Here is a 25,955-nt window from a genome sequence, read left to right on the forward strand (position 1 = left end):
TCAACAGGCACACTTAGAGGACCACAGACGCGACTCCCTACCCTGACTCTTACCTTGACTATCAGTGGACACAACAGCGCCATTCAAACGGGAGGCTGCTCTGCCACCTACAGAAGGGCATTTTTCATTTCATGTAATATCTGAGAACATTTGGCCGTGACTAGTTGATTGGCATCCCAACTTCAGATTTTTTTAAACTGTCACATTTTCAAACTTCTCCCTGTAACGATCAAAGACTAGAAACTAAGGATGTTCCTCTCCCAATGCAAAAAGTGGGATACTGTGCAATTTAACAATTCTGTGCCTGCCACTGCTCTACATAAAAGCCGCCAACAGTAACTGTTGCAGAAGGTTGTCTGTGAAGCAGCAACTCTTCAATAGAATAAAAATCTTCAGCAAATAAGTTACAATGCTAATAGACGCTTAAGATGCTGAGTAGTAACTAATGTTGCTGTTTTGGAAAAGATGCCATCACAAATTACACATGGAAAATAAAATACCTTATCTTGCTTCTTCTCTTCTGAATCATTACTGGGTGATCTTGTCTTAAGCTTCACAGAACCTTCTTTAAAAATATCTCCAAACCCAACTCCTCGGATTTTCTTTGGCTGTGCTATCAGCACAGGCCCAGACTCAATAATATTCCCTGGTAAGGTTACAGGTGAGAGCGGGTCAGGAAAAACAGGCTCTGTGTGGAAATGTGTGGAAATAGTTAACAAGCAATGTTAAGGAGGAAAATGTCTTAATACCTATGTGAAAGCCTGCTTCTAGGACTTGTTTCAAGTTTTACTTTTTGTTTTAACTTGGTTTAAATTTTTGAACTAAAACAGAATGACAGTTGACGGTTGACACCTTCATACATTACAACAGCAAAAAAATCATGCAGAAATTGTTACATATTTCCTCAGAAAATAGCAGACCTTTTTCCTTTAGTCTATTAAAATACTGTTTTTATCACTGACCCATTTTGCACGAGTGAAGATTGGAGCTGCTGCTCTCTTCTCCTACCATATAACTGTCTGCAAACACAAGACACGCTACCTGCATCATTCAGGTCTTCATGGGTTTCCCCGTCATCTATGACCTCCAACTCTTTTACAAAATTAGAAGGAAATAGTCCTAATTTGCCATTTAGTGTTCCGCTCCACCAGCCTTCTTCCACCTGTAGAAAGGATGATCACAAAGGGAAAATTAACTCACAGCTTTTGTAATATGCCAATTAAAGAAGACCGTCAGGAATTCAATACTGGATAATATGTATCCAATATTAGCACTGGGGGATCAAACAGAACACAGGTTGCTGACAGCGAGGGTTTCTCCTGCCTTGGTATTCAACAATGGCTTAATATCCTGCACTTGCTTAGGAAGGCAGCAAATAAAGTAGTCTAGCTTTCTCCACTGCAGATTCTGCCATCAGTTCTGCCCCACGACCAAGCTTGAGACAGAATGCAGAGAGGAGAGAAAAAGAGAAAGAGCCTTAACAGGGCAAACCACATGCAGCCCTCATGAATGGGCTAAAGCAGGGGTCAGCAAACTAAGCCCATGGGCCAGATCCGGCCCAACAGCCCTCTGGATTTGGCCCGCAGATGGTCCTGGAATCGCTGCTTGGATCAGCGTGATCGTTCAGGCTGCACCATTTTTGGGGCATTTTTTTCCCGGGTGTCGGGGGAGCTGGGTTTTGATTGGTGCCAGCCAATCTGAAGCCTGCCACCCTCGCGCTGAGGCGCGGCTCAGACTCACCACCAACCCCCCGGCCATGTCCACGCTGCGGGCATCGTGACAGGCATTGCGGGGCTTTGGCTGGAGCTTGGAGCGCCTTCTGGCCCCACGCCAGCGAAAGCTGGCCCGAAAAGGAGAGGCGCCGCCACTGTCGCCAAAGCGCAGGCAGAGCAGCGGAGGAAATAGGAAAGCAGGAGGAGGGGAGGGGCTGGAGGAGAGAGAGAAGCCCTCCTCCACCACAAGGTCTGAGGGACCTCCTAAAAAAGTACTGACCCCTGTGCTAAAGAGTAGCATCAAAGGCCCATTTCAAGTTGTTTTGTGCCAGCGCCTGAGAGCAGAATATAATCTTGGATACATCCATGCACCTAACCAGAAGGAATCCTCATGGTAAGTAAGTAACAAATGTCCTGTTCTACATTTTAAGTCAGATAGTAAATAATCAGGCGCATCACAGTTACATTCTAATTAGGGGGCAGTGGTTGGTCTAAGGGAGCGGGGGACAGAAATGAACTTCCTCTGAGACAAAGAAGCTAATTTTGTGGTGGCCAAGTTGAAATCAGAACACGGAGACAGAGATGTATAAAACTGCTCAGATGGGTCATCATGATCAACTCACCTGTAAAGGCAGTTCCAAAAGCTAAGGCTGAAGTTTTGTAAGCTTTTTAAAGTGATAGACTAGAGTGTCTCTTGCTCACCAACATGGTGCCGTCAAGTGTTGGATTCCAGGTTGCATCAGCCCCAGCCAGTATGGCCCAGGTATCCGGAATGATGGGAACTGGAGTTCAACCACAGCTGGTGGGCACCGCACTGGCAACTCCTACCTCAAAGTACTTAGAAGTGAGATAAGGCCTGAAGCCAAGGAGTGGCTAGCAAGGGGAGCAGGAACTGCTTTGTTCTGGCGGGAAGGAGTCTCCACTTTCACCCTTTAGGAAGAACTTAGGAAACATGAGGAAGAACTTCCTGACAGTAAGAGCTGTTTGACAGTGGAATTTGCTGCCAAGGAGTGTGGTGGAGTCTCCTTCTTTGGAGGTCTTTAAGCAGAGGCTTGACAACCATATGTCAGGAGTGCTCTGATGGTGTTTCCTGCTTGGCAGGGGGTTGGACTCGGTGGCCCTTGTGGTCTCTTCCAACTCTATGATTCTATGATTCCTTTCCAAGCTGGATACTGTAACTAACACACACCAAACCCGTCCCCTGTCCCTCCGTTCATGTTACACCAGAATCGTTCCAGCAATACCTTGCCACAACTTGTATGGGGGAAGCAAACAGCCAGGTGCTGGGGAATTTCAGGCCCACGACCAGACGTGGTCCTCCAGGCTGCTCTCTCTGGGCCTGGAGGCTCTCCCTAGGCCCTGTCTCCAGGCTATGGCCCTCGCAGGGTGTTTATCCTACTCTGAATGGGCCTTGAACTGGAGCAGGGGCTCTTGTTTGCATGGGGGGGGAGGATGCCCCTGGAGCTACTAGAAGCTACTGTATATTCCATGTAGAGGCCCCAAGCCTGTGCCTCTCCCTCTCTACTAAGATTAAACAAGGACCCTCCTTGCTGAACTTCAGGCACACAACTAAGGTTGTATTGTTACAGCAGGAAGTTTAAGCTAGTGTTCATTTTCATGGTAAGTTTGTGTGTGTGATTTTCTGTAAATTGTTTTTATGCAAACTGCTTAGAAATATGAATAATCAAGCAGTATATAAATGTCTTAAATAAATAAAATAGATAAGCCTGAGGTTTTTTGCAGGGTTCCAATTTATCTTCCCGAGGATGTAGAAATGGAATTATCCAATCTGGTGATTTTAAACAGATTACAAGTGCTTCCTGCATTTTGCCAAGTACTTGGAATCTGTCACGATTGAACACTAAGCAAGTTATTTCCATTATTTTCCCATGACGTTTTATATCCCGAAATGCATTTCAGACAGAACCCCCTTACCACCTTCTCAGTCAAGTCTATTTGTTTTATAAAATAGGCAGCTTCACATCCTCCTCTTATCAAATCTAGCTTCCTCATTATTTCACTATGTATACTACATACTTCCAAAATACTCTAATCCTCTAATTTCTAAGTATCTATTTCTAGGTTATCTTCAACTGTCGACATCTTCATTCTGACTATCCCATTTGGTTAATTTCCCAATGTTTATGTGGATAGTTCAGTTATTTCTTTCTGTGAGAAACAACTTTCATTTTATCCCCCATAATTCTGTAAAATGGCTTACCTCTTCATTAACGTCTATAATATCTCCAAGCTTGAGCTCCAACTCATCTTCATTCTGAGGAACATACTCAAAAAGAACTTTACATTGCCGCTTTTTCGATTCTGTTGAAAGTGAGAAACAAATTAACTCAAAGTGAAGTTTACCTTTAAAAACAATTTTATATGTTACATTTTGGAATTAAGTCATTAAGATATGCATTCTTATAGAATGATCAAGGACTCTCATGGCAGCTTAAAGCCTAACATATTGTTTATAGCACAGGCTTTGTGGTCTATATGTACACCATGGCCGAATGTTAAGTGAACAAGCAACAGCAAGCCTTATGGTTCCTGTCCTAAACTAACGGTGATTTGTCATTATGTCCCCAAAGGATGAATTGTTCTTTTTGCATGCAATGATAAACCAGTTAGTTAAAAGCAGGAAGCAGGTGCTTGTAAACTCTTCCTTGTAGCGACACCCTCTGGAAATTATCCTATATATATGCCTTCTTTCTGGTTGCCTAGAACAAGCAATTTTTGTGTGGATCAGTTTGAAATTCATTTGTAAATGCTGAAACGTAGCACAGGTGTTCATTTTAGTTTCGTTACTCATTTCTAAACATGAAAAACTGTTGAGAATTGCAAGGGACTCTCAATTCAAGATGGTGGCTAGGAGACATCTTGAAATTGATGGGGCATTTAACAATGAAAGGAACACAGAACTCATTCAATCAATTGTGTCCTGACTTGCATTTGGAACCAAAATTAAACAGATCTGTAAAAGAAACTATACTTATCATTGCACTTGCTGAAGCTGCGTGTAAACAATGGTTCCGAACTGCAGCTATTCAAGTGCAAATACAGGAAGTGTTATGTGTTGGTTTATTAGCGAAACACATAAATATTTTCAGAAATGGGTGTCCTTAAAATCATTAAAGATGAGTTAGCAGACAGCAGTTTCAATAGAAATTGAGCAAATCCACATGAACAGGCAGATACTTGCAGCACATAGTATCTGGTTACAAGGCTCCACAATGTAGAGCATAATCCATGTATCTGTTGAAAATGGAATGAAACAAGTTCATGATCTTCTAAAAGTGTGCCTACAAACATGTTTGTTTGGGATCCCTCTAAGGATTTGCACAAACATACTGCCAAAGGGGAAATTTTCTACCCTCTTATTGCAAAGTTGTATGTCATTTGAAGATGCATTCATTCAGTGAGCCATATTTGTGCATCATCATTATCCTCTAGTCATGAGGCATACCTATTGAGGCTCTGGAGGAAGGCATTTCAGAACCAGGTCGAGAAATACCCCCTGATATCAGCACTAATACAGGCCAAATGCAGATATTTGAAGGGATATTTGTAGAGACATTTGGGAAACTTGCTGAAGATCTCTTAAGGACTATTCTCACGGCACCACACACACTTAAGAGCAGAAGGAGTGGCATGGAAGAGTTCTGCTAACGGTTCAATAGAAAACATGATGGAAAATGCAGATACCCTTGCTGGTTGCTGCCAAGCAGATGGAAAATGACTCAAGTCTAGAATGTAAGAAGAGACTGCTGTATCAGGCTAGGAGCCCATTTACCAGGATCCTGTTAATGATTATCTAACTACCAGCACGTACAAAAGGATTTTCCTGTAGCAACTGTACATTCTAACAGCAGTGGGGCATGGCTGTTAGAATTTGTGATCAGATTTCAACTTCTTCAACATGTCAACATGTGAATAAGAAAAGTATGACAGTATTTGAATTATAATGGTTTGAGAGGGCAGTATAATACCTGCCAATGGAGTGACAATGTTATCATATATTAAACAGATATCCTTGCATTATTATTTTTTCTGAAATAATTTAGGAAAACAACCTGCAAGACCTATTTGCACATGATCTGAGAGTACCCCGATGATATCACCACTTAACAAGAGATTTATCTAGCTATCAAGGAAATGATTGCATACTCCTCTTGAAGCTTTTAGACTGGGAAGTGGGCAGGAATCCTCCTGCTGGAAGCCCGTAAGTGCTCATGCGCTGAACAAGGTTGGCAACATTTCCATGCCTTTCCTTCTTGACTGGCAAATCATCATTCTGAGAGTCCGTCTCTTTCTTAACTTCCTAGTAAAGATAAGAACAGGGGGGCAGTGGGGTGAGAAGAGAGATTGACTACAGGAGCCTAAAATATTCATAACAAGCTATAGCCCTGCACTGAAGGAAGGGAAGCCTCAGACAGCTTGCTCCCTCCTCCATGGAACAGCCCTGTAGATATCTGAAGATGTCTCTCATATCTCCTCTCAGCCTCCTCTTTTCCAGGCCAACATACCCGCCTCCTTCAACCATTCCTCATAATGTACCAGAAAAGGGTCATTCCTGGTCCAAACCATTTATTTAAACCTCTATATAAACTCAGAGTTATCTAAGATTTGCTTTGCCATAACAAATATAGGAGAGATTTGATTTGAAAACACTTTAAAGGACTGACAAAGGCAAAACCACATTTAGAACTTCTGCACTGACGATAAAAGTAGAGAAGTAAAGTTTTTCCTTACAGCAACTGTCACATTTGGCGCAAGAGTTAAGGAAATAACCAACAACCAGAGTCTATTTGTATTTTCACTTTAGAAGACAGCACCAAAGCAAAATTATACCAAAAAACCCAGTGCAAGCTTCCTGAACAAAGCAGGAACACTGTCAGGAGCTCCACTCCCCAATATGTAAATTCAGAAGAGCTGCATCTTCATGAGTTCACGAAAAAAATTATTAACAACTTGCCAAAAAATTAAAAGCAGCATCTGAATCCAAGCATTATAAAATTGAACTAAACTAGGCAGTTATGTAAACCTAGGAAACTTCACATAATTTACAGACATTACATCAGACTAGGTCATGAAATTAAACATTCAGCTTAATTGTTTTTAAAAAATCAGAGTACAATAACAGTTTAACCAGGTTCAACCCACTACTCACAAAAGGTTGTGATTCTCATACTATATCACTGCTTTAAACAAGGGAAAAATGAACTTACTGGTTCTAAAGACATATTTGCTTGAACACACCCAGGTATGTCTGTGCGTATTGTGTATTTTGAACCAAGTTTCAAGCCAAGTTCTTGCTCTGGCCAAAGTTCAAGTATCAACTAGCAAGCTTCCTGGTTCATACGATGTTTGTAGCAGCAGCTGCTGCTGCACAAGGAAATCACCAACCTTTTCTCCAGCAGTGAACTGGAGCTCCAATCACAGCTCATGAGCACAAACAATTAAAAATTAAGAAGTTTTAAATTAAATAAATAAAAAGCTCTTTCATTTGCCTAAGTGCCTTGAACAGATAATCAAAGTAACAGTTCAGTCTGCAATATTAATATCAGAAATATTTATGCAAAAGATTCATTTACCTGATAAACTGCTTCACAAAGTCAAAATAAATATTTTTAAGAGTACTAGCAGAAAGAACAAATGGTGGGGTGTTCATGACCTATTTACTGGAAAGATAAAGGTTGCAAGTTGAATCCAATGCTGTTCCTGTGTGAGCCAAAAAGGTCTCCATTCGCTCACAGCCCCCAAAATCTGCTCTGGAGGCTGGACTGGGTCTTCCAGGCCTACAGTAGCTTCTGGATTACCTGAGGGACCACAGGGATGTTGCTGGAATGGGGGGGGGGCAGAAATAGGAATATAATCCGTAGTTTACAAAGAATGACGTTATGCAGACAGAAACATACTCTGTGTTGCTGCCTGATAGTGGAAGGAGTACAGGCCAGTAATCTTGCACTGGGTCTTGGGTTAGAAGTGTTTTGGGGGGGGGGATTGTTGCTGTTTTGCAGTTATTTTTTTGTACAGTGGTGCCTCGCAAGACAAAATTAATTCGTTCCGCAAGTCTTTTCGTCTTGCGAATTTTTCGTCTTGCGAAGCACGGTTTCCCATAGGAATGCATTAAAAATCAATTAATGTGTTCCTATGGAAACCGCCTTCAGACCAGGTCCGGGGACAGTCTGTCCCCCGACCTCTTCTGAAGGCCGGTGGGGGGCGAAAGTCTTTGCTCCCCCCCCCCGCCTGCCTTCCCGGGAGAGCGGAGAAACGCAGCGCTGCGTTTCTCCGCTCTCCCGGGAAGGCAGGCAGGGGGGACAAAGACTTTTGCCCCCCGCCCGCCTTCAGAAGAGGTCCTGGACCTCTTCTGAAGGCCGGTGGGGGGCGAAAGTCTTTGTCCCCCCTGCCTGCCTTCCCGGGGGCTTTTAAATCGCCCCGGGACAGCGGAAAATTCCTCCGCTGCCCCGGGGCGATTTTAAAATGCTGGCGGGCAGCAGCGCTGCCGCCCGCCAGCATTTTAAGATCACCCCAGACAGCGGAGGAATTTTCCGCTGTCCCGGGGTTTTTAAAATGCTGGTGGGCGGCAGCGAAGGCTTCGCGGGCAGCAGCGCTGCCGCCCGCCAGCATTTTAAGATCACCCCAGACAGCGGAGGAATTTTCCGCTGTCCCGGGGTTTTTAAAATGCTGGTGGGCGGCAGCGAAGGCTTCGCGGGCAGCAGCGCTGCCGCCCGCCAGCATTTTAAGATCACCCCAGACAGCGGAGACTTCTTTGCCCACCAGCAGAGAAGTCTTTGCCCACCAGCATTTTAAAAACCCTGGGACAGCAGAAAATTCATTTTAAAAATCGCCCCGGGGCATTTTAAAAATCGCCAGCATTTTAAAATCGCCCCGGGGCAGCGGAGGAATTTTCCGCTGTCCCGGGGCGATTTAAAAGCCCCCGGAAGGCAGGCAGGGGGGACAAAGACTTTCGCCCCCCACCGGCCTTCAGAAGAGGTCCTGGACCTCTTCTGAAGGCCGGTGGGGGGCGAAAGTCTTTGTCCCCCCTGCCTGCCTTCCCGGGAGAGCGGAGAAACGCAGCGCTGCATTTCTCCGCTCTCCCGGGAAGGCAGGCGGCGGGGGGGGGGGGGAGCAAAGACTTTTGCCCCCCGCCCGCCTTCAGAAGAGGTCCAGGACCTCTTCTGAAGGCCGGTGGGGGGCGAAAGTCTTTGCTCCCCCCCCCGCTGCCTGCCTTCAAAAGCCGTCCGGGAAAGCGGAGAAAGCGTTTCTCCGCTCTCCCGGAAAGCAGGCAGGGGGGAGCAAAGACTTTTGCCCCCCGCCCGCCTTCAGAAGAGGTCCTGGACCTCTTCTGAAGGCGGGCGGGGGGCAAAAGTCTTTGCTCCCCCCTGCCTGCCTTCAAAAGCCATCCGGGATAGCGGGAAGCGCTTCCCTGCTATCCCGGACTGCTTTTAAAATGCTGGCGGTGGGGAGCAAAGCCTTTCGGCCCCCGCCGGCCTTCCTGGACCTCTTCTGAAGGCCGGAGGGGGGGAAAAGGCTTTGCTCCCCACCGCTAGCATTTAAAAGAGGTCCCCGGAGATTTCCCTATGGGCTTTCTTCTTGCGAAGCAAGCCCATAGGGAAATTCGTTTTGCGAAGCGCCTCCAAAACGGAAAACCCTTTCGTCTAGCGGGTTTTCCGTCTTGCGAGGCATTCGTCTTGCGGGGCACCACTGTATCTGTATTTTAGATCTGATTATGATTTGTGTGGAAATGGTTCAGTTTGGCTGTGTACTTTTTGACGCTTTATTTTAATGGTGACTTTTGTTGTGTTTGTAATTTTTTATGTTGTAAGCCTCTTTGAGCATGGTTTAGAATACCTAAAATGATGTATGTATGCTGTACATAATCTTGGCAGTGATTGAGAAATCAGAATAGGTACTGCTCTTCAGATGTTCACCTTGTGAGTAGAAAGTGGCAGTTTTACAGGGCTGAACTCCCAGCAGTCCAAAAGCTGCTTTCTCCAGAAGTACTCACGATAAAACGATGTGTACAGCGTGTGGCACTCAGGAAATTCCAAGGTGAAACTCCTGCTTATGTGAAGAGGCACCCACCTTCTTGCTGCAGGAGGAAGCAGGGCAATAATGGTAATGTGAAAATGCTGGTGGGGCAGGGGCAGGGGGACTAGTCAGTTTCAATCTGGAAATGAAATGCTGGGGTGGGGGAGGGGAGGGGAACATGCTAGGGCTTCAAGCTGGCTTGTTTCTAACACCCAGTTAGAACTGGATTGATGTTCTAATGGTCAGAGTCAGTTTTATAGGGTACGCTTTAGCCTCTCTGAAATGCTCTTCCTTTGCAAACTGTAGCTTTGTGGCAGAGCAGCTGCTTTGAGTGCAGAAGGTTACACCCCCAGCATCTCCAGGAAGGGCTAGATCTTGTGCTGCAGACTTGAGTTCAAAAAGCAGACAACATACATTCAGTAAATCTCACTCACGGTCACAAGTGGGCAGGACCAAAACCCAGAATGATTTTGTTATCTATTTCAAGGTATAAGAATATTTATTCCACTTACACTCTTCTCTCCATACCAAATACGCCATCAGATACACAAAATCAAACTTCAGAATGCACAGGTAGGGCATCCCCCCCACCCCGCAAAAACCCTCTTTTTGTCGTAATTTCCAGTCTGCTCTCCCCACCCCCATGCTCAGCCAGCATGCCTAAAAAACAAAATGATGCAGCAGAATTCAAATAAAGGGGGAAAACATTATTCTTCCTGGCAAGCCAACAAAAATATAATTATGAGAAGAAATGAAGGAAAATGCAAGAAAAGAGGCCCTTGCACGCTTGAAAAGCAAGATCACCATGAGAAGCCCCTTCAATAATCAACCAGCTCATGAAAGCCTTACAAGTAAAACTTGCCAGCCACAAGGTGTCTCACCCTGAAAGACGGTCTTCAGTTGCTACCTGCAAAGTTCTCGATTTGAAGGGGAGGTTTCACCAAGAGAGAAGCAATCCATTTACGGTAACCACATTCACAGCTTGTTTCCTTATGCAAATCATACCACAATGGAAAGGGTCCCTCCTCAGCACATCAAAAGGCTTCCTGGGAATTTCGAACACTGCCCATCTGCTGATGCTAAGGGAAAGTGACCCTGCTGAGTTGAAGCACTGCCAAAGTGGGGATCCAGTGCTAAGCAGGATCACTCTCCCTTCAGTCAGTGCAAAGGGGGAGTGAGGCTGCTTGGCACTGGGCTCAGGCGCACAATCAGCTGGTGCAAGAGAGATGCCCCTTGAAACTGGGTCCCAGCTTTGTGCAGCGCTTCAAAGGCTCCTGACAAACAGCTGGTTGCCAGGCACTTTGGGAGCCGCACAAAGCAGGTTTGGGGCAAGCCCCATCCTCACCTGTATGATGCCAGGTGTAGGGCAGGTAGGTGTGGCTTGCCTGAAATGGCCTCAGCGGACAAACGTGGAGAAGCCTGAAGGGGCACAAGGCGCATGCGAGCTGAAGGTTCCTCACCCCTGAGCTAAACGAAGCTTTTGGGAGAACAAAGAAAGCCCACTGCTGCTAAGTTCATTATTTAACATCACCAATCAGAAGGTTGGCGGTTCGAATCCCCGTGACGGGGTGAGCGCCCGTTGCTCGGTCCCAGCTCCTGCCAACCTAGCAGTTTGAAAGCACGTCAAAGTGCAAGTAGATAAATCGGTACCGCTCCAGCGGGAAACGGCGTTTCCGTGTGCTGCTCTGGTTCGCCAGAAGTGGCTTAGTCAGGTTAGTCAGCTGTCTGCAGACAAACGCCGGCTCCCTCGGCCAATAAAGCGAGATGAGCACCGCAGCCCCAGAGTCAATCACAACTGGACCTAATGGTCAGGGGTCCCTTTACCTTTACACCTGGCAGCTGAGGTAACTTACACTCTCATTCTGACAGGCCAACAACAGCTCTAGAAATTCAAGTTTTAAAATACAGTAGTACCAAATGTGAAAGCACGATTTTTTGAAGTGTAGGTTAAAGGTATCTGTACTGTAGAATTGTTGAGGGTATTCTGAAGTCCATTCCCCTTCTGAATCCATTACATTCCTAATACTTGGCAGGCAATTTGTTTCAGTGCAACAACATCAACAGCATTTCATTACTCAGAATAGGACATCAAGCATGTCATCCTGCTGCTGAGAAATTGTGCCCTTCAGCCCTGATGAAAAATATTCTACATACATCCTGAAAATGTGGAAGTTTGGCTTTGTTCCCTTATTTTGAATCCTTTAGCTTAGGGATGGAGAAACATCAGCCCATGGGCCTGATGAGGCCCCACCAGCAGTCCCAATCTAGCTTCCAGTTTTGTTTCCCCAAACTATACCACTTCCCCCATCATACTAGTGTAGGATCAGGAACCTTAAATTGAGCTCCTGTTTGTGCTTGGGTAAAAGAGGCTTGCTCTTACTGCCCATCAGCTGACTGGCAGTAAAAGGGAGCTAGTTGACATCAGCTGTGCAATCCTTGAAGGGGCTTGCCTATTATGGAGCAGGGCCCTTTGCAAGCCTCTTGCTCCTTGCAAAGAGCCCTGCTCAGCTCTCTGAAGCACTAACAATCAGCTGGCAGGTGGTGCTTCAAAGCACCCAGCAAGGCTCTTTGCATGGTGCTTTGAAGTCCCAGCAATTGTCAGGACCCGCCAAAAGGTCCCATCATCTGACATCATGGCCATGTCAAGTGACTGGCTGCCCACCTGCTCATCTGACCCACAAGGGGTAGAAGAGATCAGGATCTGGCCACCTGTCCAGATCCAATTCTCCAATTTGGTTTAACAGCTCTTTTCACCACACTCAAGTCATGATATCCAGGGGATCAGAATCTTCTCCATCCCATTTCACCACCAGCTGTTTCTCCTTTTAAATTTATATTATATTATGAGATTTCAAGGAGTCATTATGTTAAGCAAAATAACAAGTAACTCATACAATCCAAATTGCAGAATGTCAGATGGTGGTTGCAAACAACAAAGCAGGTAAATATTCAAGAAGGATGAAAACTTCTATACAGTGCAGAAGAATCTCTGCATTGATTGAGAAATATCTTGGCCACAGATATTCATTTTTTATAAAGTCTTTGAACTTTAGCTCCAAAACCACTCTGTACAAGCTTCTGTGCAGAGAGAAGACCCATTCAAATGGAGCAGTGAGGGAGACAAGACCCAAACCCATTTCTGGACCAAAAGCCACTAGTGAGGTACCAAACATAAATGACTCTGTACACTATCCATTTTCCATCCAACTGCATCAAGTACACCATCTTGAAGTCATTATATTGGTACAAGCTAAATCAGACATAAAGGCTGAGAAGGGAGTAACTAGATGCAAGGATACAATTTTCATCAGTCACCCGTAATGTCAAGTTTGGCCCACTGTGATGCAATATGCAAGAACCTAGTAACTTCTTCCTTGCACATTTGTTATGTCAGTTGCAGAGAGGAATACAACTGGCATTAAAGAATAGAATGGGTTCCAATTCAGAGCTTTTGCAAGTTGCAACCTTAAGAAGAAAATGCCATAAAATATAAATAGGGAAAGTCGAATAGTAAGCTGCAATACGAAAGAAAACAAATCACAGCCTTAAATTTACAACTCTTCAGAATATTCCCAGCCAATTTCTAGAACTAATCAAGGTCTTTCTTCCTACAAAGGTTTTCGCACACCACTCTAGAATTTCAGCTGTATCATTATTGAAATAGTTCTGATCTCCAAGCTTAATGTCAAGTAGTACAGGTATGATTTAATGTTTGAAGTTGCACAACTGTTATAGCAAAGAATTGCGATGAACTTGCCTTAACAAAGTTGTCAGGAAACATGCCTCTTCGCCCACTGAGCTCTCCTTGAAGCCATCCTTCTTCTTCTAGTTTTGCCACATTCCTTATGATTTCTCCAACTCGAATAGTTAGCTCGTCATCATGCACTGCATCATAGTCATACTCCACAACATACTCAACTAGGAGGGAGAAGAGAAGAGTCAATAATAATAATAATAATAATTTATTTATAGCCCACCCATCAGGCTGGGGTTCCCCAGCCAGGCTGGGCAGCTCCCAACAGAATATTAAACAGAATAAAACTTCAAACATTAAAAAACTTCCCTAAACAGGGCTGCCTTCAGATGTCTTCTAAAAGCCAGATAGTTGTTTATTTCCTTGACATCTGGTGGGAGGGCGTTCCACAGGGCGGGCACCACTACCGAGAAGGCCCTCTGCCTGGTTCCTTGTAACCTCACTTCTCGCAGCCCTCAGAACTGGACCTCAGTGTCTGGGCTGAACGATGGGGGTGGAGACGCTCCTTCAGATATTCTGGACTGAGGCCGTTTAGGGCTTTAAAGGTCAGCACCAACACTTTGAATTGTTGCTCGGAAACGTACTGTATGTAATTCAGGCACATGGAAGTACAAGCCCTACTTGTGTGTGTTTTTACAAACTGTTTTAATACTCATAACATTCACAAAACCAAAGAAGAGCAACATACCAAGGCTGTAAGTTACAAGAAAGCAGCTCAAATGAGACGGTAACTAAGTTGATATTCAAGATTGCGAAGTGTGTGGCTTTGCCTACATCTGTCCATGCAAGGGTTTGATTTCCAGCCCACACCATTCCTGAACCTGCCTTTGCCCTTCCAATCTCTATCCCTTTTAGGCTCCACGGCCCATCAAAGCTACTGCCACCTGAGGAAGCCACCCTGGCACCCAGTGTTAGCGCTGAACCCTGTGCAGACCCAAGGTTTCCTCAGATGAGGAGCTGGACCCTCCAGCAAATATCCACCATGGCCACAGTCTTCATTCCAAGGAGCCATCAGATATGTCTATCTGATGAGGAGAAGAGGAGACTAAGAGCCAGGCAAGAACTTCAAAGCCGCTGGCGAAGTGTCCACCAGCTGTGCATGGGGCTCCTCAGGAGTACGGGAAAGCACAGAGTAACGCTTGCTTGGATCAGAACCCAACTGAGAGCCCCAGTTCCTACAGAAGCTCCCAGACTGAAGCAATTGCTCTTATCAAAGCTTCAGTCTTCCTAACCTGGGAAAACAGACACCCAAATAAGCAGACCAGAGGTTTTTTTAGCACTGGCAGGCAAGTCAATACAAAACAAAATAAATCACATATCAACTGATTAACGGCTAACAATCCCCCCCCCAAAAAAAACAAACCCCACACACACCACCGATGCAGGACTGCTTAGTAAACACTGGACAATGGGAATAGGAATCCAACATGCTCCGGAGGGAGAGAGAATAAGTAACATTCCTGTTCACCCAAGGCAGGGTGCTAGCCCTCCAGTAGGCCCTCAGGCCAATAAAGCAGCAAAAAGAAAGAGAAAAGGGGGGAGAGATAGAATAAAGTGCACTCAAGAAAGAAAAGAACCAAGCAAAAGAAAAGAGAAAGCAAAAGAGGTAAAGGACAGGGCAGTAAAAGGGAGAATGAGCTCTCTGGATGAGGAAATAACTTGACAATAGTGCTCTTGCGGTGGCCAGAAGGGAACTTAATGGGAAGATAGTAATTCCTGCCCCTTGAGTCTTGCACACTCTCATGGGGCAGGAGGCCTCTTGTACCCAGAGGTTTGTAGCTCCCTTCCAAATATTGCTTCCTTCTGATGTGGCCACACAAAGGCCACAATGAAGAATTTAGGTGACAATCCTGTGCATAATCACATGGAAGTACCATATATACTCAAGTATAAGCCAACCTTTTCAGCAGATTTTTTATGCTGAAAAGGTCCCCCTCGGCTTATACTCGAGTGAGGTGGGCAGTGGTAGGACGAGCGGCCCGAAAGGAGCCGTTTCGGGCTGCTTGTTCTTCCTGCCACCGCCACCACCAGGTCTGTGGTGTGGTGAACCAGCTTGTACTCGAGTCAATAAGTTTTCCCAGTTTTTTGTGCTAAAATTAAGTGCCTCGGCTTATATTCGGGTTGGCTTATACTCGAGTATATATGGTAATCTTTATTTACATAGGATTAGGGTGCAAATCCAGATGACAGGTTTTGTTGTTATTTTAGTTTGCTTGTTTTTTTAAAGTCACAGATTTAGACCTGAAGGTTAAAAGCAAGTCAATAATCAAGAGTTAATTTTAGCCATTTTTGTGTGTCTGCTGTTTTTCCTCCTCTCTGGCTATAAATAGACTGATATAGCGTCACCCACACTACCACAACCATTTTCTACATATGCCAGCATTTCCCAGCAACAGGCCGTTTTTTTAAAAAAAGAATAAAACGGGGAGAAAGGCTTCTGGCTAAACAGTTCAAGCACAGCAATTTACATTTCAGTAACTTTTGGAGATAAAAATATGAATTATTAACAATGGTCAAAATTTTTTACTTCATTCTATGCACAAGGGAAATAAGGATCACGTTCTGCATTATTTTATTAATATTATTGCCTAATACAAGTTTGTCATGGCTTTTGCCTAGAACAATAAACTTATGAGCTGAACTTGGCAAGCTGCTTTGCCACCACTACACGCCCCCCACCCCCACGCCGGCTGCTACTTGCTTATTTCTCTCTCCAACTTACGAAGTAACATTCAACCACTTTAGACTAGTGGAAAAGCTTTAGAGATGTTACACAATATGTATACGTATAACACATACATACACACATACTGCATTTTAAACTTTACTTTGTGCCCAAATGATTATAAAGGTAAAGGTAAAGGTAAAGGTACCCCTGCCCGTACGGGCCAGTCGTGTCCGACTCTGGGGTTCCGCGCCTGTCACAGCCACCCAGGTGGGTCCCAGCTCACGAGAGACCTTACTCCGTTGTAGTTTACTTACAGGAAAAGTTTATTGAAGATAATTGCTTCTTTCACAGTTCAGCATTGTGGCTGTACGTCTGTCACGTTAGACCGCCGAAGTCCCCCTCTGACTCCTCCCCTCCTCCACACCAACTTAATAGCCTGGCTCTAGACCACCTCTTCCTCTCCTTTCTTTTCCGCAGGGTCTTTCTGCCCCCCTGGGTTCTCTCTTTCCGGGATTCGCCTGAGGCTGAATCCTCTGCCGCCTCCTGCCCCCTCCTTCTGGCTTTGGGGCCGGGCTCCTCCTCTGAGCTTTCCCCACTTCCGCGCGCCTCTATGTTTGAACTTGGCGCGCGTACGTTGCTTTTGACCTTTCCTTCGTCCTCTATACTGCCCCCTGTTCCACTCTCTACCCTTTCCGGCTGAACACCTTGCTCCAACCCCCTCTCTCTGTTTTCTCCTGTTCCTCCTCCCTCCGAGAGGCTGACAACTCCACCCCCTTTACTCCGTTCCGGCTGAGACCCCTCTGACAGCGTCTGTGCTTCACTGGGCTTTCTCCCCTCCTTCCCTGACTTTTCACAGCTTCTCTCTTCTCCTGCTTTTCGCCTGATCATGCTAGCTCCCTTTTGGGAATCCTCTGACTCACTGCTTAGGCTCATAGATTCCCTTCGAATTCCGTCATCTTCTTCCTCGTCTCTCTCTCCCTCCTCCCACTCGCTTTCCGTCTCCTCTGCCATCTCCTCACTTCTCCCAGAAACCCTGACAGCGCCCATCTCACTTAAGAGGCCGGGGGCCATCACTGTCCCGAGACACTTCCGGGTCACGTGGCCAGCGTGACGAAGCTGCTCTGGCGAGCCAGCACCAGCGCAGCACACGGAAACGCCGTTTACCTTCCCGCTATAAAGCGGTACCTATTTATCTACTTGCACTTAGGGGTGCTTTCGAACTGCTAGGTGGGCAGGAGCTGGGACCGAACGACGGGAGCTCACCCCGCCGCGGGGATTTGAACCGCTGACCATACGATCGGCAAGTCCTAGGCACTGAGGTTTTACCCACAGCGCCACCCGCGTCCCACAAAATGATTATAAAAGGATGACTTTAAATTAGGATAATCAAAGGAAACTTTTACTCAATTTTGCACAAGACTATTGTGGAGTAGATGAGATAAGTATGTTTTAAAGATGTTTCCTACTCATTACATATTTACAGAATGTTAGAAGCATTCTGATGTGTCTAGGCATGTGACTATAGCAAAACATACTTTGTAACACACAGGAAATTCCTTCCCCACCTCATCCCAGTACAGTGGTACCTCGGGTTACATATGTTTCAGGTTACATACGCTTCAGGTTACAGACTCCACTAACCCAGAAATAGTACCTCAGGTTAAGAACTTTGCTTCAGGATGAGAACAGAAATCGTGCAGCGGCAGCAGGAGGCCCCATTAGCTAAAGTGGTGCTTGAGGTTAAGAACAGTTTCAGGTTAAGAACAGACCTCCGGAACAAATTAAGTACTTAACCCGAGGTACCACTGTATCACAGCAGAAATCAGTGCACATTTGGGTAGGTAGGCTGTCCTAAACATCTGTTTGGTAGAGAAGATACAAGCATTTATAATATGCAAGAATTTCTGAATCAGAACTTCTAGCCTAGTTCACCTGTCACACTAAATCAAGGGTGGTTAACCTTTTTTGGCCTCGCAGGCAGAAGGAAGTGATGGCTGAACAGTCACATGTGATTCAGGGACTTAGGAAAAAAGCTTCCCAAGTCCGTCTACCAAGCTGTGCGGGATGAAGAAAGCAGAACATGGAAGCCTGAGGCTCTTGTCAGCTTCCTCCTCCTCCTCCTGTTAAACCAGGGTTTAGCAAGACATGCAAATCAGGTCTTTTTATCTTTGAAAACTGCCCAGTTAGTAGGAAACAAAGGTAATTAAAATTATGCAAGAGGTAACTGACAACAAATTTACCTCTGAACAAAGAGAAAGGTGTAACTTGTAGACAGACAAACTTCAAAGAAAAACTTTTCCTTCTTACTAAGAAGTTAGGCACACAGTGCTTCTTTTGCTACACTATGTGATCACTGACAGCATATGCTGGAGTCTTGGCCTTTGCTTCAGTACTTTCCAATTTAGAGGTGGTCAAATGTAGAGCAAAGCCCATCAGCAACAACATCCTCTTCCCAAGGAAGAAAAATAATCAAGTTTTATCAAGCAACATTACAAGACACAACATACACTGTATATTATTTCCATATAAAAGAAGCCAGAATCACTGTTGAGCCACGTTTAAAGCAAGTGGTAATTAAAGAGTAAAAACAAGCCCCTGGGCACCTCCTCCAATTATTACATGGCATTTGTTCCGTGGATCTTATTATTTTCAATAACTATATACAGTTGCTTTTTGAAATGTAGCCTTCTGTAACTTCCACTGCCACCTCCCAAATGTCTTGTCCAAAGAACTGCATGTCATTAGTTTCTCATTAAATTTTTCTACTCTCTGTGGCTCAATGAATTCTTTCCTAGCTAGTGTCCAATGCTACTCTGTCCACAGGTGTTCTTCTTTCACATGAATATCCTCTCCCTTTTACAATTTTGAAAACATGCATCATTTTGCAAGTGTGCTGTTCCTCAATATGTTCAGGGGGATTCAGGCTTTGCTGGTATCTTTTTGCGGGTTTATTTCCAAAACCATCAAGACATTCAACAAACACAAACATTTGTTTGGAATTAGGTTCCTCCGGATAAGCAATTATTGACTTCTAAATCGTACACAGGATCAGGTTACATGAAATTTCCCAACTGTCCCATGTAATTCCAATTTAATAATAAAGGGAACTGTTGAGAGACAGTGGCCCTTATACTCGACAGAGAAAACCAAACCATCCTTTAACACTCCCCCCCCCCCAGGCTGCAGCAACTTTGCCTGAAACTTTCATCTGAAAGCAAAGCGTGGGGTCAGAGGAGCAGGCAGACTATTCTTCAAGCCTGACCACAAGAGGCCTTTTGCACAGCCACGCGGCGCCAGAATCGGGCTCGGAAGAAGTACCTGGCCGGAGGGCCGGGAAGCAGCAGGCCAGGCGCCAGCGGCGTGCCCGGCCCCGAGCAATGGGCGCCCATCTCGGGGATGAAGGATGAAGCCTTTTGCCTCCTTCCAAAATGGAGGAGGAGGAGGAGAGGCTGCAAAGGGGCCGCCAAGCCCGGCCACTCGCTGCCCGCTTCGGAGGAAGCCCCTCCCGCCCGGCCGCTTCCCAGGTGGGGCGACCCCTCCGGCTCGGACTGCGGGGGGGGGGGCTGGCTGGGAAGCCCCTTTGGCGGCAGCGGGAACCGCAGGAGGGGAGCCCTGCCCCCCCCCCGCCCATTATACCCGGAAGGCGAGGCAAGCTGCCCTCTCTCGCGCGCCGCCAGTCCCTGGTGAGGAAGGAGGAATGGGGGAGCAGGACCCGCCATTTCCATGAGGCGCCCCCCCTCCCCCCTCCCGGGGACGCCCCTTACCCATGCTGCGCGGACCCGGCTGGGCGGAGGCAGCGCGGCGCGCCGCTCGGAGCCCCTCGCCCGGTGCCCGACACCGCTCAGGCCGGACGCGGCGGGTCGCGAGGCCAGATTGGCCGCCGCCAGGAAGCGAGGGAGGGAGGGAGGGAGGCCCGGCAGGCCCCGCCGCCGCCGCCGCCGCCTCCGCCTCCGCCCTCCTGGGCGCCGCCCCCTCGCCCGGCCGGCCGGCCGGCGCCGCCCCCGACCCGACCCGACCCGCCGGGCCAGGCCAGGCCGCGCCGGAGACGGGCCGGGAGGGGGCTGGCGGCGGGGCGGGGGCCGCCGGGCCAGGGAGGGGGAACCGCACCCCGAAAGGGAGAAGGCGGCGCGGCGCGGACCCCCCCCCCCCGCGAGCCCGGCGGAAGGAGAAGCCGGCCAATGTGTCCTCCTCTGTGCTCTTCACGCAGTAGCTTATTAAAGGCACATTGAAATACAGTATAGATTAGAAATTATGCAAAGACTGGAAGTGCTACTTCATATGAAGTGTTTGAACTTGGAGACAATAAATAAACTAATACAGTAGTTTGCGAGGGATAAATGATTCCAAGCTATTCATATTAACTTTCTCATTTTAGAGGGTAAAAAATGCAGCTGTTTCCACAGCAAGACAAGGGGAAGGAAAGTCTCCCTCCATAATTTTGCTTCGAGGATTGCTCAAAACCTCTTTAATATTTAAAAATACACAAGCCCAGGCTTTACAAAGTCCATCCAAAAGCAGAAGTGGATGTGCTTGGTTCCCCTCCCAAAATATCCGGGCAGAAAACATGACCCACCAAAGGGGGGGGGGATCAAAGGTGACAAATCAAGCAATCCAGGTTATTTTCCCGTAGGAAGGTGGGTGCCTCACATTTCCAGGCCTTGTGGTGTACAAAATAAATGGATGCCAAACCACACAATGCCTTTAAGGTGTTGATTTACCTCTTAGTAGTCCAGAAATTATTGGTTAACTCCTCCAGAAGGGCAAAGGTCCCAAGCTCTTGCAGGGCTGCCTCCTGTCTGTCTGTCTGTCTGTCTGCCTGCCTCCTTCCAAAGGTGTGAAATTGTAAGATGGGCAGCCATTAATATAAAGTTTATCAAGTTACCGTTTTTGTCCATAAAAATGAAAGATGAGCATAGTTCAGGAGCTCCATTTACAGGTAGACCTCACTCAGCAGAGGCTCAGGTGGTACCCACTGCTGGCCATTCCCACCAGAAGCAGCAGGGTTCCTCCAAACCCACATTCCCTCCAGCACAGCTGAGAGCTCGGTCCCATTATTCTGCAAAGACACATGGGTGTGTTGTGCTAGCACCAGAAGATTTTAACCACATTTGCTTGAATTCTAGCAGATCTAGAATGGAGGTGGTTGCCTGTGCCACAGCTTGTTCCCATTTATTTCCCTGTATCTTGTTCCCGCTTCATTTAATTGCTCCAAAGTCTGTTCACTCTCATTTTGAAGAGTGACTAGAAGCTCTGCATGGTCTCAGCAGACTTGTGCCTTGAAGGAAAACTCTGCTCTCTTTCACCTGGAGCCATCCTGCCATCTCCCACAGACCATTCTGGGCAGTTATGCTGTAGCCTTTCCTCAATATAATTGTCCTGCTTTTCTTCCCAGGAAGGAGCAGGGGACAGCTGAGCACCGTGTGCCAACATCTTCAACTTGGAAGCAGAAGCCCCATTTCTAAGGGAGTTTGGCTTCGTGAAGTTAAAGACATCATCTGCTGAGACCAGCAATGCTCAGTGTCAAGGTTTCAGAGCTCACATCCTGCAATGCCAGTAGAGCTGAACCATGGGCGGTTGAGTTTTGACAGTCATAGGCTGCCCGTGCCAATTTGTATTTGACACTGAACCTCTCAAAAGAAATGATAGCAACTCTGGGCCTGATGGTAGAGAAGGATGTAGCCTAAGGCCCTTTATGCTCTTTCCAGATCTGCTGCCTTAGTAACCAGGTTCAAAAAATTTGCCACCGTTTTGAGAGCATTTTAGCAGCTCACAGAAATGCACCCTACCTTTCTGAAGGAAACTTTCAACTCTTGTTGGCATACATTTTGAGCAGAAGACAAGCAGGCTGCCTCTTATGGCACTTAAAGAGTAATACAGAAATCACGCTGGAGTAATCCAAAGGGCAGGGGAAATGGGCAGATGGGCAATTTTTAAATTTCATTTAGCCTTTTTTCCACCCATATTTATTGGTCAAAGCGGGGGGGGGGGCTTTAATAAAATATTGGGGGCCCAGGCAAGCCCCACTCTGCATAATTGATAACATGATGCAGTGCACGGACACCATCTGAACAGCAATGCCCATCATCTTGTTTGGCAGCCCCCTCAAATATTTTAAGGGGGGGGCAAAGGGACCTCAGCCCTTAGAAGTTGGCTCCTGTATATGAAGGCAACACCAGACATTTTTTTATATAGAGTACAAAGCTGTTATGCTTAAAATTCTACAAGGAAGGCTCAAGCAGTATGTGGACCGAGAACTCCCAGAAGTGTAAGCTGGATTTAGAAGAGGCAGAGGAACCAGAGACCAAATTGCAAACATGCGCTGGATTATGGAGAAAGCTAAGAGAGTTCCAGAAAGACATCTACTTCTGCTTCAAAAGCCTTTGACTGTGTCGACCACAGCAAACTATGGCAAGTTCTTAAAGAAATGGGAGTGCCTGATCACCTCATCTGTCTCCTGAGAAATCTCTATGTGGGACAAGCTGCTACAGTTAGAACTGGATATGGAACAAGTGATGGGTTCAAAATTGGGAAAGGAGTACGACAAGGCTATATATTGTCTCCCTGCTTATTTAACTTATATGCAGAATTCATCATGCGAAAGGCTGGACTGGATGAATCCCTAGCCGGAATTAAGATTGCTGGAAGAAATGTCAACAACCTCAGATATGCATATGACACAACCTTGATGGCAGAAAGTGAGGAGGAATTAAAGAACCTTTTAATGAGGGTGAAAGAGGAGAGCGCAAAATATGGTCTGAAGCTCAACATCAAAAAAACGAAGATCATGGCCATTGGTCCCATCACCTCCTGACAAATAGAAGGGGAAGAAATGGAGGCAGTGAGAGATTTTACTTTCTTGGGATCCATGATCACTGCAGATGGTGACAGCAGCCACAAAATTAAAAGACGCCTGCTTCTTGGGAGAAAAGCAATGACAAACCTAGACAGCATCTTAAAAAGTAGAGACATCACCTTGCCAACAAAGGTCCGTATAGTTAAAGCTCTGGTTTTCCCAGTAGTGATGTATGGAAGTGAGAGCTGGACCATAAAAAAGGATGATCACTGAAGGATAGATGCTTTTGAATTCTGGTGCTGGAGGAGACTCTTGAGAGTCCCATGGACTGCAAGAAGATCAAACCTATCCGTTCTTAAGGAAATCAGCCCTGAGTGCTCACTGGAAGGACAGATTCTGAAGCTGAGACTCCAATATTTTGGCCACCTCATGAGAAGAGAAGACTCCCTGGAAAAGACCCTGATGTTGGGAAAGATGGAGGGCGCAAGGAGAAGGGGACGACAGAGGACGAGATGGTTGGATAGTGTTCTCGAAGCTACCAGCATGAGATTGACGAAACTGAGGGGGGGCAGTGGAAGACAGGAGGGCCTGGTGTGCTCTGGTCCATGGGGTCATGAAGAGTCGGACACAACTAAACGACTAAACAACAACAACAACCACAACAAAGCTGTTCCTTTAATCTCCATTTTGGGATCACAGAACTTTAGCAGCCTCCATTTGTTTAAAAGAATTAATAGGAACATGTTAATCAAAAGATGTAGAACTGGTCGTGCAGTTAATCATTATACACAGGAAGGTGGGGTTTTCCTTGCATTGTTCAAAGCAAATATTTTTCTCCACAAGGAAATGCGATGAGATGTCGGTTATTAAGTGTTTCTGCCACCTCCTCAGCTGTACTCAGGTTCAAGATAATCTCTAGAGCTTTAGTGTAGCAAGTTTTTGAAAATGTTTGAGGAATGATAGCTGACAGCTTTGGGGCCTTTAATCTTCAGCCCCCCAACAACACTCTTGACATCTAAATGATGAATCTTTCAGCATCCTTGTCCATTGGGTGACACTCCTGAGATGTAAATATGCACAGGAGACATACAAGACTCAAAAGTAGAAGCCTCTGACTGAAGGTCATTTCAGCTCTTTAAAATATGGCGAGTTGAGGACACGTTCAGTCGCTTGCAGTGAGAGGCTTGCTGGTGCCATTCCTGAAGACTGCCATAGCCTGTAAGTATGTTTGTGGTTTCTGGGCTGCTATTGCCACCTAGGGTTACTGTAAGAAATAAAACAAGTCAGAGTGTTCTCATTTAGTAGTGCAATTTCTAGCTAAACCATTACCAGTCCCAGACCACTTCATTTTGACAGCTTTATTATATTGAGTAGTTTGCTTGTTTCCTTACATGTTTCTATCCTACTTTTCTTTATTGAAAAACAAAAACAAAGCAGCATAGATTTCCAAAACACACACAACAATCCAAAATCACTAAAAACTGTACCTATGATTACCGCAATATTAGATATCACCCAAAAGCATTAAATTACAGCACTCCTGATTTTAAAAGAGAGGGAGCAACTAACCCCTGTCAAAAAGGCCTTGTCTTGTGTCCCAGCCAATCAGTTGTTGTTGGCACCTGTCTCAAGAGACAATGGAGTGTGCCTCTGGAGGCGAAGTCAAACTGCAGCATCAGCAGCACTGAAGTGACCTCCTCAGCGTGCGAGCCTGCCCAGTGTGTCTGGAGGTCCGGGGCTGCCCAGACAAGACCCCCCTCCCAGCCTCCCTGATGGGGTCCAAAGTAGAGCAGAGCAATATTTTTGGCATCAGCACATGCAGAAACTGCCTTTGGTCTCATCCACTCAATCCACCGGAGCCTGACCTTAACTCACTGAGGGTTTGAGACCCATCGGCTGCCCTCTCCTGGTTTAGCCGGCCAGTCAAAGCCGTTTCCCAGAGTGTGGCTGCTGTCGCAGGCTAACAGCTTCTAGTGCAGTCTGGGGTGCAGTCTGAGTGCAGTCTGGGGACATTTCTAAATTTGTTTAGAAATTTAGCGAAAAGATTTATAAGCATCTCAGTTTGCCTAATTACTAAATTCCTTTTATGTGCTTTATCTCTCACTGGGTTAATAGAAAATTAGGAAAGGTGTTAAGTTTCACAGCTAATTTGCTATTTCCATTGTGAATATTTCTTTAAGCCAGTGGTTCCCAATTAGCTAATTACTGAGGACCCCCAATTTTTCAAAAGCCAATCCAACCCCTACTTTTGAAAAAAAAAAATTGATAACTCTATGGTGGTTACCTCTGCGAAGCAATTTTTTTAAAATGTGGGGTAGCCCCTGATAAGCAAAGGATTTTAGGTATACAGTGGTACCTTGGTTCTCAAACACCTTGGTTCTCAAATGCCTTGGTTCTCAAACACCGAAAACCTGGAACTAAGTGTTCTGGTTTTCAAACGATTTTCGGAAGCTGAACTTCTGATGTGGCTGTCAGCTATTGTTTCCGGGGCATCTGCACCAATCAGAAGTTGCACCTTGGTTTTTGAACATTTCGGAAGTCAAACAGACTTCTGGAACGGATTACGTTTGGTGCTTTTGTTTTTGCTATTTTGCATTTTTGTTTTTGAGGCTTTTTCAGTTAATTTGTTTTTGTGACTGTGTGGAAACCAGGTCAGCTACTGATTGATTGTGTGACTGCGGAAATGGATAAAAGCCCCCCTCTAAACAGTGACTATCATCAGTACAGCTAAGAAAAAAAAAATTAAGATTAATTTTTATCATCTACAATACTGTCTTATTTATTTTATAATACAGTACATTGATTATTGCTTTCATTTTATGGATCAAAGGTCTCATTAGATAGTAAAATTCATGTTAAATTGCTGTTTTAGAGGTTGTTTTTAAAAGTCTGGAACGGATTAATCCGTTTTGCATTACTTTCTATAGGAGAGCACGCCTTGGTTTTGGAACGGACTTCCAGAACGGATTGAGAACCGAGGTACCACTGTACTAA

General features: G+C 45.8%; 1 protein-coding gene and 1 long non-coding RNA gene across 4 annotated transcripts in view; both read right to left on the reverse strand.

The window, feature by feature from the left end:
- The window catches only part of CD2AP (CD2 associated protein), a 44,526-nt gene extending 24,460 nt beyond the window's left edge, over nucleotides 1–20,066 (reverse strand). The window contains exons 1-6 of one of the 3 annotated variants that reach the window (XM_081855562.1): nucleotides 19,933–20,066; nucleotides 13,504–13,664; nucleotides 5,880–6,033; nucleotides 3,934–4,034; nucleotides 1,042–1,162; nucleotides 501–646 (exon numbers count right to left, since the gene is read on the reverse strand). In XM_081855562.1, coding sequence (XP_081711688.1) covers nucleotides 501–646; nucleotides 1,042–1,162; nucleotides 3,934–4,034; nucleotides 5,880–6,033; nucleotides 13,504–13,664; nucleotides 19,933–19,936 — 687 coding nt within the window. In that variant the 5' untranslated portion in view covers nucleotides 19,937–20,066. Of the gene's footprint in view, nucleotides 1–500; nucleotides 689–1,041; nucleotides 1,163–3,933; nucleotides 4,035–5,879; nucleotides 6,034–13,499; nucleotides 13,665–19,932 lie in introns of all 3 variants that reach the window. The other 2 variants (XM_081855561.1, XM_081855560.1) reach the window with 2 other exon arrangements.
- Nucleotides 20,067–23,612: 3,546 nt separating this feature from the next.
- On the reverse strand, nucleotides 23,613–25,915 carry LOC309338506. The gene is made up of 2 exons (XR_014154948.1): nucleotides 24,531–25,915; nucleotides 23,613–24,225 (listed from the first exon to the last, which is right to left on the reverse strand). It is a non-coding gene; the product is annotated as an uncharacterized lncRNA (long non-coding RNA).
- Between the last annotated feature and the right edge of the window lie 40 nt (nucleotides 25,916–25,955).

This window comes from Podarcis erhardii, assembly GCF_964252035.2.
Source record: "Podarcis erhardii genome assembly, chromosome: 3".
Lineage (NCBI taxonomy): Eukaryota > Metazoa > Chordata > Lepidosauria > Squamata > Lacertidae > Podarcis > Podarcis erhardii.